Here is a 15620-nt window from a genome sequence, read left to right on the forward strand (position 1 = left end):
TAAATTTGAGTTCAGAACTCCTGATTTTAACTGTCCCATAAATTACATATGTAGAACCATATCCACATGGTACAAAAAAATAAGCAATTGCTCTGACACTGGTTCTAACAGTGTAAAAACCAGAATAAGAAGTAGGACATAGATTAATTATACTATTACCAGTGGAATTAACATGTTGCTAATATTCTAAGTTAAAAAAACAGAAATGAAACAGTCAGTCGAGAAAAAGACTCCAATAAATAGGATAAGATTTCGAAAACCAAAAATAAATTTATAACAAATATCAAAATAAAATTTCTAACAGAGATAATCATCCTAAACATTTTTAAAGGAAAAGGAGTGTGTCAAGGCTGTATATTGTCACCCTGCTTATTTAACTTATATGCAGAGCACATCATGAGAAATGCTGGACTGGAAGAAACACAAGCTGGAATCAAGATTGCCGGGAGAAATATCAATAATCTCAGATATGCAGATGACACCACCCTTATGGCAGAAAGTGAAGAGGAGCTAAAAAGCCTCTTGATGAAAGTGAAAGAGGAGAGTGAAAAAGTTGGCCTAAAGCTCAACATTCAGAAAACGAAGATCATGGCATCTGGTCCCATCATTTCATGGGAAATAGATGGGGAAACAGTGTCAGACTTTTTTTTTTTTGGCTCCAAAATCACTGCATATGGTGACTACAGCCATGAAATTAAAAGACGCTTACTTCTTGGAAGAAAAGTTATGACCAAACTAGATAGCATATTCAAAAGCAGAGACATTACTTTGCCAACTAAGATTCGTCTAGTCAAGGCTATGATTTTTCCTGGGGTCATGTATGGATGTGAGAGTTGGACTGTGAAGAAGGCTGAGCACCGAAGAACTGATGCTTTTGAACTGTGGTGTTGGAGAAGACTCTTGAGAGTCCCTTGGACTGCAAGGAGATCCAACCAGTCCATTCTGAAGGAGATCAGCCCTGGGATTTCTTTGGAAGGAATGATGCTAAAGCTGAAATTCCAGTACTATGGCCACCTCATGAGAAGAGTTGACTCACTGGAAAAAACTGATGCTGGGAGGGATTGGGGGCAGGAGAAGAAGGGGACGATTGAGGATGAGATGGCTGGATGGCATCACGGACTCGATGGACGTGAGTCTGAGTGAACTCCGGGAGATGGTGACGAACAGGGAGGCCTGGCGTGCTGCGATTCATGGGGTCGCAAAGAGTCAGACACCACTAAGCGACTGAACTGAACTAAATTGAACTATATTTTAAGAGCTACCCTAATATTTTACTACTTTTCCAAATATTTTGAAATGTGGTACTGTTAATTAAACACACCAACTATCTTCTTGCCACACACACAGCATTTGAACGTGCCACTTCTGTTGTCTGGAATTCTTTTTCTAGTATCTTATGACCTACTTCCTTACCTGTCCCCTAGTTCTCTGCTAAAACATCATTTTATTAATAAGGCCTCCCCTTACTACTCTATTGTAAAGAGCAATCCCATATACTGTTGACTGCTGAACAATGTGGAGGTGTAACTTATAGTCGTCCTCTATATCTGCAATTTCTCTGCATTCGTGGATTCAACCAACCATGGATCAGGTAAAACAGCAGTATTTACTATTGAAAAATATCCCCATATAAATGGACTCTCGTAGGTCAAGGGTCAACTATACCCCTATCCAACACCACACACGCACACACACACATACACGAACCGTGCTTTTTCTTCTTAGCATTTAACATCAGCTGACATAAAATATACTGACTTGCTTACCTATTATGAGCCTTCCTGCTGGAATATAAGCTCTACAAGTGCAACAATTTTTCTGATGGCTGTTACCCAGCACATGTATCTTTGTACCTGATACAAAGAAGGCCCTCAACAAATAACTGTTACATGAGTGAATGTAGAAAGTATAAACGCTACCATATTTTATGAATATGAGTTTCTGGCTTCTTCATAAGCTAACATAGTAAACATAACAATTAAGTAGGGAGAAAAAGGTTTTCAGGCATGAGACTTTCTAACTATAATAAAGAATATTAAATTTACCTTTAATCTTGGCAAATCTTTATTTGCTTGTTCAAGCTGAAATTTGAGTTCAATATTTTCGGATGACAACTTCAAGTTTTCCCTCTGGAGCTCCTGTTCTCTTTGATAATGATCATCTGAATCTATTCCTGAAGTCTTCAGGAAAATGAAGTTAGGAGTATTTTTAAGGTATAGCAAATAGAAGCTGCATAAGACACGCTGGGTAAGAAAACACTATGCTAAAAGGGAACAGTGTTCCTCAAAAAAATGAGAAAACTGGAGAGCTCTAGATAAAACAACCATAAACAAACTCACAAAAGGTAATCAGTCTCTTGAAATTAATACAGAAAACAAAGTCAGTATGATTTAATGATGTCCACACATATAATTAGTGGTTCTTTCAGTCCAAAATAAAATGTTATTGTTATCTGACTGTTATAGATTGCATTGTGCCCCAACCCCCATCAAACCCCCAAATTCGTATGTTTAAGTTCTAATTCCCAGTACCTCAAATGGCCTTATTTGGAGATAGGGCCTTTTCAGGCTATAAGATAATTAAGATAAAACAGGGTCACTAGGGTGGGCCTTAATCCAATGTCTGATGTACTTACACAAAAACAAAATTTGACACACAGATATATACAGAAGGGAGTAACTATAGAGACAAGGAGAAGCTAGCCATCTATGAGCCAGAAGAAAGGCCTGAAAGGATCCTTTCCCCAAAGCCTGAAGAAGAAATCAACTCTGCCGATACCTTGATTTTGGACTTCTGGTTTTCAGAACTGTGAGAATAAATTTCTGTTGCTTAAACCATCAACTCCGTGGTGTTCTGTTATGGTTGCCATAGCAGACGAATACACAAGCCTACAAAAAGTGCCTCAATTCCTTCTTCCTTTAGAAAGCTATTCCTCATTCCTGGAGCTAAAATAATCACTCCCTCCTCTGAAATCCAGTAACACTTTATTTGCACTTGTTTTGGCATGAATCTACCTTGGGGGGTTATTATCCATGTTCATATTTATTTCCCATTCTAAACTGTACATTATTTGAAAGAGAAATCTGTGCTTGTTTACTTTTTACTACAAAGTAGTAAAGATACCACTTATAAGATTGTTAAAGAGCATTATATGAGATAATGTTGTGAAAGCACTCAGAACAGTTTTAGTTTTTTCTCTCCCATTCCATTCTCTTGGCTTGATTAACTATCAAGTCAATAATTCCAGAGACATTATTATGATCATCATCATATTATATACTGATATATTATACATCATTATTGAAGTACAATATTCTGTAAATACATTTATTATAACTGGCTCTGTAACATCATTTGAATTAGCAGTAGGTTAAATACATTCTGACACTTTCGCTCTTTGGTTAAAAAAAAAAGTAAAAACAAGAGTAAGTTTTCTTAGGTAAAACAGAGTTAAAGTAAAGAAATTAGAGAATAGGATGTAGAAAAGTAAAGGGATTCTGAGCTGAGAGCATATAACACAACAGTGGCAGAAACACTGCATGTATCCACCTGATTTCTAACTGAGAGAATGTGTGCACATACGAACATACATAGTGGCAAGGAAAGAAGACAGACATGTTTCATGGTGTCAGTAAACTATACTAATGTGTTCCTACGTTGTCAGATAATCCAAGTCTACATTCTGGTTCTACTACTATTAAGGTTAAAGTGAAGAAAGTGAAGTCGCTCAGTCGTGTCTGACTCTGTGCCACCCCATGAACCGCAGCCTACCAGGCTCCTCTGTCCACAGGATTTTCCGGGCAAGAGTACTGGAGTGGGTTGCCCCTGCCTTCTCCAACTGTAACCATTAAGGTTAACACTAAGCAAAACCAACCCCTTGTAAGGCCTTCTGTTTCTGCACCTCACAAGTGAAGGCACTGATACTTTGGCAAGCTGTAGTTTCCTATCCCTGAGCTCTTCTGTCTCCCTTACTTCATCTCTTCAGTCTACAACAGCAGTTTAATAAATGATAATCAGTACCCCTCACTGATAGTTACTAAAAGACTAATTCTATCTGATCACAGGAAAGACTAATTCTATCTGGTCTTACATGGAGATATTTTTTTCAACAGTTCTCCTCACTAAAATACAGATGCAATTATTCAAGTAAGTGAATGTGGATCATTTTTTTCTTCCTATTCTCAGAAAACAAAAGTGCTAGCTGAGATTGTTTAAATTTTTGGAAAAAAAATTCTAGTAAAACTCATCTATAAAAGTAAAATAAATAAAATTCTTGTATAATCAATTTCAGGGAGACTTACAAATTGTTCTGTAGAAGGAGAATCTTATTAAAAGGTATACACTGCTAAAAGTCAAGTTCTTAGGGGATGAGAGTTAGAGATAATACACAGATAATACTCAAATTCTCAATTACTTATTATCGAGTGAAAAAAAAGAAGCATTATGTGCCTGAAAAAGGAAATGAAATAAGAATTAAGTCATTTTTGCCCATTTTCTCTCAATTTAAATGTCTAATTTAATGAGGACTTAGGTGACTAGAATATCCAAGGTGGAAAGGAATGAACAAATGAATGAATGCTATTTGATTTCAACTCAGAACGAACTTCTCACTCTGGACTGCCATATAAATTGACCAGAAGTAGAGCATATGTAGAAAGTTCATTAACTGTAGAATTAGACCTCCAGATAAATCCTAGTTCTGCATCTTCTTGATCACAAGAGATGTTTCTCCAAGCTTCCCAAGTAAAACAGAAATAGTTCTCTGCAGAGTATTGTGAGAACTATACCTAGGCAATACATATAAACTCCCTTTTCTCATTATATAAAAAAGTATCTGTTATAATACAAGGCAAAAAGATCATCAAAGGAACTTGCTATGTATATTAGAATGTTACAGAGCATCATAACAGATTTTTATCAATATTTTCCCTGTAGTGAAATTTGACTTGCAGTGAGATTTTACAACATGCTGAATTAGGAATTTCTAAGGCAAAACAAACACTTCTAAAGGGCCTTATTTTTGTTATTCTGTTATCTAATCTAATACTTTTTAGTGAATACCAGTAGTAAAACAGAGAATACTAAAATGAATTAGAGAAATGCACGACCACTAAGTTTTAGTAGGAACTAGTCAAATATTGGGGTTTAAGAAGTTTATTAACAGTTAATATTTTTTACAAATCTGACACAATTTGTTTCCATTTGTACCATACGTATATGCTACTTGCTATAAGGAAACTCAGCCAACAGAGAAATAAAGGACTGCCATGTACTCAAACTTGGGCCACTTCATTTCTTGGCTGGACTGGCGCATTGGTTTCAGAGTGTGCCTGTGCACCCTCCTCAGCACACTGATTCAGGGCAGCCACCCCTGTGGCCCAGCCACGGTCCTCTCCAGAAGATTCTGCTGGATCCATGTGCTTGCCGTGACTCACTTCTTCAGTTATGTGTCCCTTTTCTTTCTCATCTTGCTTAGCTTTCTCTTCCCTATTTTTATCTTCCTGCTCATCATTTTCCCAGCAGTCTTGATTAATCTGCTGAACTTCAGGATTTGGATCATTTTCAAAATTGGGGTTAAAATCGGTCAAGGTACCTTCAGTTGACCTAAATGGACTTGATGTATTATTTGTTCTTGACTCAGATTTATTTAACTCCATAGGACCTACAGTATCTTCTGCTTTGTGTTTTTCTTCATTACTGTAATACTGTAGATTATGTCTAGGTACCTGATGATGTAAGTTGGCACTAACATCTATTTCTTTCTTATTTTTAATTCTCAGTACTGTTATGCGATTGTTTTGGTTCCTGTGTAAAGTGTTCTTTTTGTGAAAAATATTATGCCTGTATTTATTAACACTGGCAGCAAGAGGAGAAAGCGTAGTTGTGTCACATAACAGATTCTGCTTGAAGCAGACAGAAGAAAAGAAACAGGAAAAGAAAAGGAAAAAAATAATAAAAATAATAAAAATATACACACAAGTGTTTTAAAATAAGATACAACAAATAATTCTACATTAATCAGACTATAAAGACACACTAGAAATGTATCACACACATAAATGGATACAATGTTATAATGTATCTTCCTAATTTATCTAACTATGTGTTCTTGTTACAACAGAACTCATAACTACATTTAAAATCTACAGAAATCATTTGTAATGAAGCTTTATGCAAAGCATAAGAACCACAAATTTATATTATGTAAAAAGAATTAAAGAAAACATATATCTTTACCAAGTAAAAACAAAAGCTGGATTTATTATATTAATATTAATGAGAAGGATCTACTATTTCTAGCTAGATAAAGGCAGAAATTATTTCACTTTTAAACTTTAGAATTAAAACAATGAAAAGATATGCACTTACTGAAGGCCGAGAATATGCATCCTTTGAAAACTGCTTTTCTAAAGCATGAAGCTTTTCTTGGAGGTATTTATTTTGCAAACGTAAGTCTTCTATAACAGAATCTCGAGGAAGAGCTTGATGAGTCCTATGAACAATAATCACAGACTCTTTATTATTCAAACTGCCAACTCTTTACTGTTTTATTACATTAGAATACAGAAAAAAATATTTTTAACACTGTATTTTAAATTCGACAAAACTTCAAAACTGTACAAAAATTAAATTGGGATGACTATTCTATAAAATGATCCTCTACAGAGGATTTCATGGCTAGCCTCCTTTAAAGTAAGAGTTAAAAAGCGTATTTTGATTTAAAGAAATGCATTAACATTTGTAAAGAACATACATCTATTTTGGGATTGTGTAAGATAACTGAATAAAAATACCTACTATTTTTAAAACATTACATAATAGTTTCATAATATTCATGTGCTTTTCAAAAAGTTCAAGGATTTTAATAGGTTCTTAGTGGGGCCAGATAACCTGTTTTTTTCAGTTTACACTCATCTGCATGATGTACAAGGCCCTCCACTATCTGGCACAATTTCATCTGTTCAGCACAGTTGTCCACGAGTTTCCCCATACTGAGGAAAATACATCCACTCTTACCCACACAAGAAAGATCACTTCTCCCCCTATGTCTCTGCTAGGGTTCTGTTTTCTTGGAATGTCCTTTCTCCCTTTAATAGCTACATGTGATTCATAAAATTCACAAATTCACATTTGAACTGAGAGAGAAGACAAGTTGAAGTTCTCTTTTATAAAGTCTTCTCAATTATTTCAGCCTACATAGTCATACTATTCATTCTAGAAAAGAAGCTATTAAATATCTAGAAGTATTAGAAGGTTTCAAAAGTAAAATATTTTGATCCTTCTGAAAACTGCAAAAAAGAATAAAAGACTTGGTTTTATTCTGAATATATGCTTAGACTAAGAAAAACAAGAAAGCTAGGTCCAGACAGTGGCTATAAACAGGTGTCAAAACGAAGAGAAAATTTTCAATCACTTTTTTCTTCACCATCAAGGAAAATTCTGAAGAATTTAAGAAACAGTCATTTAGAAGGGAAGGAAATGGAATGTAGGTAGCTCATGGAGACTTTGAAAAGTAAATATTGTATAGACTGGGATAAAGTTCTGGAATTTGAAATATCAGCACACAGGTGATGAATTTACCTCTTTCTTTCCTCTATTATTTCCTAGCCTCAATAAAACACAGCTTGAAACATGAAGATGAGCATCAGCAAGGCTTCAAGTTCTAGCTTGAGCAGGAGCAAGGGCACTTAAGAACACTTAATACTCTTAGGCACTGCAAAAATCCCTCCTTATTTTTCTCTCCTATGCACTCTCCTATCTCAACCCTCAGGCAATCCCAAGGCAGTGGTGGCAAAGGCTGCAAAGGAAATTCAAAGGAGCCGAAATTTTTAGGGAGACGAATCTTCCCCAGTTGGTAGAGCTGTGATTAGTAAATGGGGAAGGCAAAGTAGGGACCCCACCACCACATGTCCCCCTTTTTGCTCTCTTGCTGCTGGCTTAGATGCAGACAAGAGCACAACAGCTGAAGTGCACAGTATAACCAGGCAACTAAAGCCTCAGAATGTGCCTTAGAGTACCAAAAAGGGGGGCTTCCCTGGTGGCTCAGCATTAAAGAATCTGCCTGTGATGCAAGAGACACAAGTTCAATCCCTGGGTCAGGAAGATCCCCGGGAGGAAGAAATGGCAACCCATTCCAGTATTCTTGCCTAGGAAATCCCATGGAAAGAGGATCCTGTTGGGCTACAGTTCATGAGGTTGCAAAGAACTGGACACAACTTAGTGACGAAACAATAACCAAAAAGAGGAGCCTGAAAGAAACCAAATGTATCAGTGAGATCACAGAAGAAAAGAGCTCTAGAAAGGAATCTTATAAAGTAGTTAATGAAGTACTGAGCTCACCCCTGAGCATGCATGAATGCATCTGATCCTAATCTGAACATTAAAGAATCTGAGAACTGACTTAACAGAAGACAGCCAACATACCAGACTGTCAATAGGGAAGTGCTCAGGCAGAACAAAGCAAAAGAGCACTGTCTAAGTTTTGAAAATGGTACTGGAACCACAGCCCACAGAAAGCAGGTTAAAAAATGGGGCTGAGCCTATCTAGACCTGCTAAAACAAAAATACTGCCTTTTCCACAGAATTCAATCAAGATCCAGAGTCGCAGAATATAACATTCAGAAGCTCAATAATATAATCTGTATTATGTGATCTAAAAAGAACCAGAAACATCTCTACTCACATGCGAAAAGAATAACCAGAACTCAAGCTTAAGATAAAACACAATTATTTTCAGTTCAGTTCAGTCACTCAGCCGTGTCTGACTCTTTGAGATCCCATTGACTGCAGCATGTAAGGCTTCCCTGTCCATCACCAACTCCTAAAGCTTTCTCAAACTCATCCATCGAGTCGGTGACGTCATCCAACAATCTCATCCTCTGTTGTCCTCTTCTCCTCCCACCTTTAATCTTTCTCAGCATCAGGGTCTTTTCTGATGAGTCAGTTCTTCGCATCAGGTTGCCAAAGAATTGGAGTTTCAGCTTCAACATCATTCCTTCCAATGAATATTCAGGACTGATTTCCTTTAGGATGGACTGGTTGGATCTCCTTGCAGTCCAAGGGACTCTCAAGAGTCTTCTCCAACACCACAGTTCAAAACCATCAATTCTTCAGCGCTCGGTTTTCTTATTGGCCCAACTCTCACATCCATACATGACTACTGGAAAAAACAAAGCTTTGACTACATAGACCTTTGTGGGCAAAGTAATGTCTCAGCTTTTTAATGTGCTATCTAGGTTGGCCATAGCTTTTCTTCCAAGGAGTAAGCGTCTTTTCGTTTCATGGCTGCAGTGACCATATGCAGTGATTTTGGAGCCCCCCAGAATAAAGCCTCTCCCTGTTTCCATTGTTTCCTCACCTATTTACCATGACGTTATGGGACTGGATGCCATGATCTTAGTTTTCTGAATGTTGAGTTTTAAGTCAACTTTTTTCACTCTCTTTCACTTTCATCAAGAGGCTCTTTAGTTTTTCTTCACTTTATGCCATAAGGGTGATGTCATCTGCATATCTGAGGTTATTGATATTTATCCTGGCAATCTTGATTCCAGCTTGTGCTTCATTCAGCCTGGCATTTCACGATATACTCTGCATATAAGTTAAATAAGCAGAGTGACAATATCAACCTTGACGTATCCCTTTCCCTATTTGGAACCAGTCTGTTGTTCCATGTCCAGATCTAACTGTGGCTTCTTGATCTACAAACACATTTCTCAGGAGGCAGGTAAGGAGGTTTGGTATTCCCATCATTTTAAGAATTTTCCACAGTTTGTTGTGATCTATGCAGTCAAAGACTTTGGCATAGTTAATAAATCAGAAGTAGATGTTTTCTGGAATCTCTGGCTTTATCTATGATCCAACAGATGTTAGCAATTTGATCTCTGGTTCCTCTGCTTTTTCTGAATCCAGCTTGAACATCTGGAAGTTCATGGTTCATGTGCTGTTGAAGCCTCACTTGCAGAATTTTGAGCATTACTTTGCTAGCATGTGAGATGAGTGCAATTGTGCGGGAGTTTCAACATTCTTTGGCATTGCCTTTCTTTGGGATTGGAATGAAAACTGATCTTTTCCAGTCCTGTGGCTACTGCTGAGTTTCTCAAATTTGCTGGTATACTGAGTGCAGCACTTTAATAGCATCATATTTTATGATATGAAATAGCTCAACTTGAATTCCATCACCTCCACTAGCTTTGTTTGTAGTAATGCTTCCTAAGGCCCACTTGACTTTGCATTCCAGGATGTCTGGCTCTAGGTGAGTGATCACACCATCATGGTTACCTGGGTCATGAAGATCTTTTCTGTATAGTTCTGTGTATTACTGACACCTCTTCTTAATATCTTCTGCTTCTGTTAGGTTCATACCATATCTGTCCTTTATTGTGCCCATCTTTGCATGAAATGTTCCCTTGGTATCTCTAATTTTCTTGAAGAGATCTCTAGTCTTTCCCATTCTGTTGTTTTCCTCTATTTCTTTGCACTGATCACTGAGGAAGGCTTTCTTATCCCTCCATGCTATTGTTTGGAGCTCTGCATTCAAATGGGTATATCTTTACTTTTCTCCTTTGCTTTTCATTTCTCTTCTTTTCTCAGCTATTTGGAAGGCCTTCTCAGACAACCATTTTGCCTTTTTGCATTTTTCTTGGGGATATTCTTGATCACTGCCTCCTGTACAATGTCATAAACCTCCGTCCATAGTTCTTCAGGCACTCTGTCTATCAGATCTATTCCCTTGAATCTATTTATCACTTCCACTGTATAATCATAAGGGATTTGATTGAGGTCATACCTGAATGGTTTAGTGGTTTTCCCTACTTTCTAAAATTTAAGTCTGAATTTGGAAATAAGGAGGTCATGATCTGAGCCACAGTCAGCTCCCGGTCTTGTTTTTGCTGACTGTATAGAGCTTCTTCATCTTTGGCTGCAAAGAATATAATCAATCTGATTTCAATACTGACCATCTAGTGATGTCCATGTGTAAAGTCTTCTCTAGTGTTGTTGGAAGAGGGTGTTTGCTATGGCCAGTGTGTTCCCTTGGCCAAACTCTGTTAGCCTTTGTCCTGCTTCATTCTGTACTCCAAGGCCAAACTTGCCTGTCACTCCAGGTGTCTCTTGACTTCCTACTTTTGCATTCCAGTCCCCTACATTGAAAAGGACATCTTTTTTGGGTGTTAGTTCTAGAAGGTCTTGTAGGTATTCATAGAAACGATCAACTTCAACTTCTTCAACATTACTGGTTAGGGCACACACTTGGATTACTGTGATATTGAATGGTTTGCCTTGGAAATGAACAGAGATCATTCTGTCGTTTTTGAGACTGCAGCCAAGTATTGCATTTTGGACTCTTTTGTTGACTATGATGGCTACTCTATTTCTTCTAAGGGATTCTTGCCCGCAGTAGTAGATATAATGGTCATCTGAGTTAAATTCACCCATTCCAGTCCATTTTAGTTCACTGATTCCTAGAATGTCGATGTTGACCTTTTGTATCTCCTGATTGACCACTTCTAATTTACCTTGATTCGTGGACCTGATATTCCAGGTTCCTATGCAATACTGTTTCTTACAGCATCAGACTTAACTTCCATCACCAGTCACATCCACAACTGGGCGCTGTTTTCGCTTTGGCTCTGTCTCTTCATTCTTTCTGCTGTTATTTCTCTACTCTTCTCCAGTAGCATATGGGCACCTACCAACCTGGGCAGTTCCTCTTTCAGTGTCCTGTCGTTTTGCCTTTCATACTGTGCATAGGGTTCTCAAGGCAAGAATACTGAAGTGGTTTGCCACTGCCTTCTCCAGTGGAGCATGTTTTGTCAGAGCTCTCCACCTTGACCTGTCTGTCTTGAGTGGTGCTACATGGCATGGCTCATAGTTTCATTGAGTTAAACAAGTTTGTGGTCCATGTAATCAGCTTTATTAGTTTTCTGTGATTGTGGTTTTCATTCTGTCTGCCCTCTGAGGGATAAGGATAAGGGGCTTCTCGAAGCTTCCTGATGCGAGAGACTGACTGTGGGGGAAACTGGGTCTAGTTCTGATGTGCGGGGCCATGCTTAGTAATTTCTGACTAAGAGTTACTGCTGTCTCTTCAAGTAGACTAGTAAATTCCTAAAGGAATTGTCTTGAACTTCTCTATGTTACCCAGTGCCACTTATGGTATATGTATGGTTTATTATATGCTTCTGCATTTTAATGTATTAGCTTACCTCATATATGATATGTCATTTTCTAAGTCAAGATTTCTCTTTTTTAATTCTTCTAACTCTTTTTCTGACTCCAACACTCGCACTGCCATAACCTGATCAACAGTCAGGCCAGTTGTTTTTAGTTTCCTTTGCAGGGTAAGTTTCTCTTTATCAGCTCTGTGGGATTTAATACAGAATCATGAAAATGTACCATTCACTGGCTTGTTCAATTTATTAAACTGTAGCTTCCTTATTATAAGATGTATGTTTGTACAAAAACGAGATCATTCTCTATTTGCTATGAGCTAAATTAACAAAATTCCACTGAGAAATTGTTAAAATATATTTAACACATATTTTTAAAAAAATAAAAAGTGAAATATAGATAATAAATGATAAAGCTGGAGAATTTCTCATTTTAGCAAGTACAAAAAAACTATATAACTTTCAGGTAAATGAAAAAGTATACATAATTAATTAGTTTTACACTAAACTCACTTGGCAAAAAGATCCTTCAAAGTAGTCAATTGCTTTGTTAGAATATAGACTTCCCCCTCTTTCTCTTTTAACTTGTTTCGAATTCCCTCTATTTTGGTTTGCCATTTTTTACCTTCTTCCCACCGAATTACTTCTTCTCTGGCGCTCTGTAAGTAATAACAAATTATTTACAAGTTTAATTACATGGATTTTGGCCAATTTGAGTTCTTCTTTGGATTATTTCTATCAATAACTTTTTTACTACAAAACAGTTTACTAGTTAACTTGTAAGAAAATTTCAAGCTATTTTTCACACTACAGAATCAATTTATGAGTGGGTTGGTTTATTGATTGTTACTGCAAACACTGAATATATCCAAGTCCCTCTGTTTACTCTGAAATAATAATCCAGTCCACTGAAAGATTAAATAGGACACATCTGGGTCAAGAATGAAGGATAAAAATGCCCAGACTTCTTTCCCAAAGGTCTGTATAAACCAATCTATATAAACAATTACACTGGGAAAAGTGATAAATACAGCTGAATATATATGGTATAAAGGGATTTTGGATGTACTGTAATGTCAGAAAGAAGAGTAATTTCTGAGGAAGATGTACTGGTGTCTCTTCAAGTAGACTAGTAAATTCCTAAAGGACAGACACTTGTCTTGAATGCCTCTATGTTACCTAGTACCACTTATGGTATATGCATCAGGTCTACAGATCAACAAATTACCTAGTCTTCAACTACACATTTAACTATCACTACCTTAAACATATCAGTACATCTCTTCACATACCTTTTCTTTCATAGGTTTCATTTCTGCTTCATCCACTTTTCTTTCCAGTTGGTTTTCTAGCTTTTTAATTTTCTTTTGGAGTTCTTCAATTAAACTTTGTTTGTTATCTATCAAAGGTTTGCCCTAAAAAATAAGATGTAGTTTTACATTAAACAAGCATAAAAGTATCAAACAAAATACACAATAAATATTCCAACTGTAGAAACTTTGAGACTACAGCTAACCATACTTTCTAAATGACACTGTTGATATTTAAGCATAACATGGTAACTACTTCTATATTTTAATAAGATATGCTACTTTAAAACTACAAATACAATAGAGGTCACTGAAGGAATTAGCGGCTACATTAATCAAAGTGATTTGAAAGCTAGTTTCAGCAAATATTATAGAAAAAATGAAAAAGTGGAAATAAACTACTACCTGTTTATTATAAATCAAAACATTATCACAAATAAGACTACCTGTAATCCACTGGTTAATCTTTTAATTTGCCTCTTCAGTTCATTATTCTCTTGATCAACTCCATCTTTCTCTCTAAGCACTTTACCATAGGCTTTTTGTTTATTTTGAAGTTCACTGGTTAAGTCATTTAAATTATCAGTTAGTGAGTTTTCTCTGTTTTTACTTGTTTTAAGAGCTTCTTTAAGTTTTAAAATATTTTCACTTAAATCTTCAATTTGTGACTAATACAAGACAAAGAAAGGTGTAAATCATGAATCTTCAGCAAATATCAATGATAAAAGCAATAATAATAAAGTACACCACTAATACTTACTAATAAGAAAGTTTCAATCTAAATTCTTAAGTACACACATGCAAAAAAACCCACCACAAACTATATAAATTCTTCTATCCTCATTTCAAATGAACTAAGTCTACCTTCAGGGAAAAAACAAAACATAAAAAAACAGTCTAAAGCAATTCATCTTCAGCAAACACCTAGAACCAAAATTTCATCAACTAAGCAAATGTTTCATTTTGGCTGATTTAATTTACTAGAAGAACAAGTAAATATCACTGTATAAAGCATTTTTAAAAAAATACTGTGAAGCCTAAGAACCGCATAAAACAAAAATCTTTTAGTAGTTTGTATTCTATTTTGTAAAGACAAGACATAAAAGGGCAGCTCACAATACTAGACAGTATACATAAGCCACTAGAAAGGAGTTCCAAGCTGTCCTAGATAGCAACATAGATGGGATTATTTGTCCTTAATATATGTTTTGTTGAATAAATTATTACAGGCCCAAAGGGATTATCAATAGCCCTAATAGGAAATTAGTAGTAGTATAGCAGTTACACAAAATACAAACTCCCTTGGAAAAGTCAAAAATTGTTTCAAGAAAAATGACTGGAAGTTTTTGAGGAATTCAGAGCAGAAATTTCAACAAAGAGAAAGGGACTGATCATCACAGGGCTATACCTATTTACATATTTATGACTTACTGGATTTTTATTACCAAATATGCCAATAATCTCAATAGGTCCAATAGGAGATTTAAAAAATCTGAGTAAAATCCAGTCCTTACATGGTTTAATGGTGATAAAGGGAATACATAAAAACCAAAAGTAAATAAAAATTACAAACAAAATAAAACATATAAAAACTATATGTTTTTATATGTTTTAAAAAAACTATATATTTTATATGTTTTACAAAATAAAACATAAAATTTTTCATTTTATTCAAACTGTATGAAATTCTATATAAAGAAATTTAAAAATCACAATTAAATGTACACATTTTAGAAAAAAAAATTTTCATATAGTAACAAACCTAATAACTGGGTAAGAAAATAATACACTGTCAAAAATTAAGAAATAATTTAAAAAAGAAAAGGCATTAATGTTGGGCAGCCCTATAGATTAAATGTGGACCACATAATTTCCATAAACTATTTCAGGGGCTAACAGAGGAAAGTCAATTAAGTCATATTATGAACTTAGCAAAAACTAATCTCACTTATCAATACAGAATTTAAAAAGCCTAAGAAAAATGTTTCTTAAATTTAATTCTATTGAGGACTGTCTTATAATGGACTACTCTATACTAACCTTCAAGACAATATTCAGTGAATATGGTAAAGATATTTAGTGTTCAAAATGTGTACATCTATGCACTAATTATTTATTAGAATAAATTTCTTATTCATTATCAAAA

At 35.7% G+C, this 15620-nt stretch overlaps 1 protein-coding gene across 1 annotated transcript in view; it reads right to left on the minus strand.

Moving 5' to 3' along the window:
- The window catches only part of CEP290 (centrosomal protein 290), a 90997-nt gene that overhangs the window by 13136 nt on the left and 62241 nt on the right, over positions 1-15620 (minus strand). The window contains exons 40-45 of the mRNA XM_052640092.1: positions 13921-14142; positions 13457-13579; positions 12678-12823; positions 12201-12356; positions 6370-6493; positions 2046-2180 (exon numbers count right to left, since the gene is read on the minus strand). Of these exons, the coding sequence (XP_052496052.1) occupies positions 2046-2180; positions 6370-6493; positions 12201-12356; positions 12678-12823; positions 13457-13579; positions 13921-14142 (906 nt within the window). The remainder of the gene's footprint in view (positions 1-2045; positions 2181-6369; positions 6494-12200; positions 12357-12677; positions 12824-13456; positions 13580-13920; positions 14143-15620) is intronic.

Source organism: Budorcas taxicolor, chromosome 5 (genome assembly GCF_023091745.1).
Source record: "Budorcas taxicolor isolate Tak-1 chromosome 5, Takin1.1, whole genome shotgun sequence".
In the NCBI taxonomy this organism is placed as follows: domain Eukaryota; kingdom Metazoa; phylum Chordata; class Mammalia; order Artiodactyla; family Bovidae; genus Budorcas; species Budorcas taxicolor.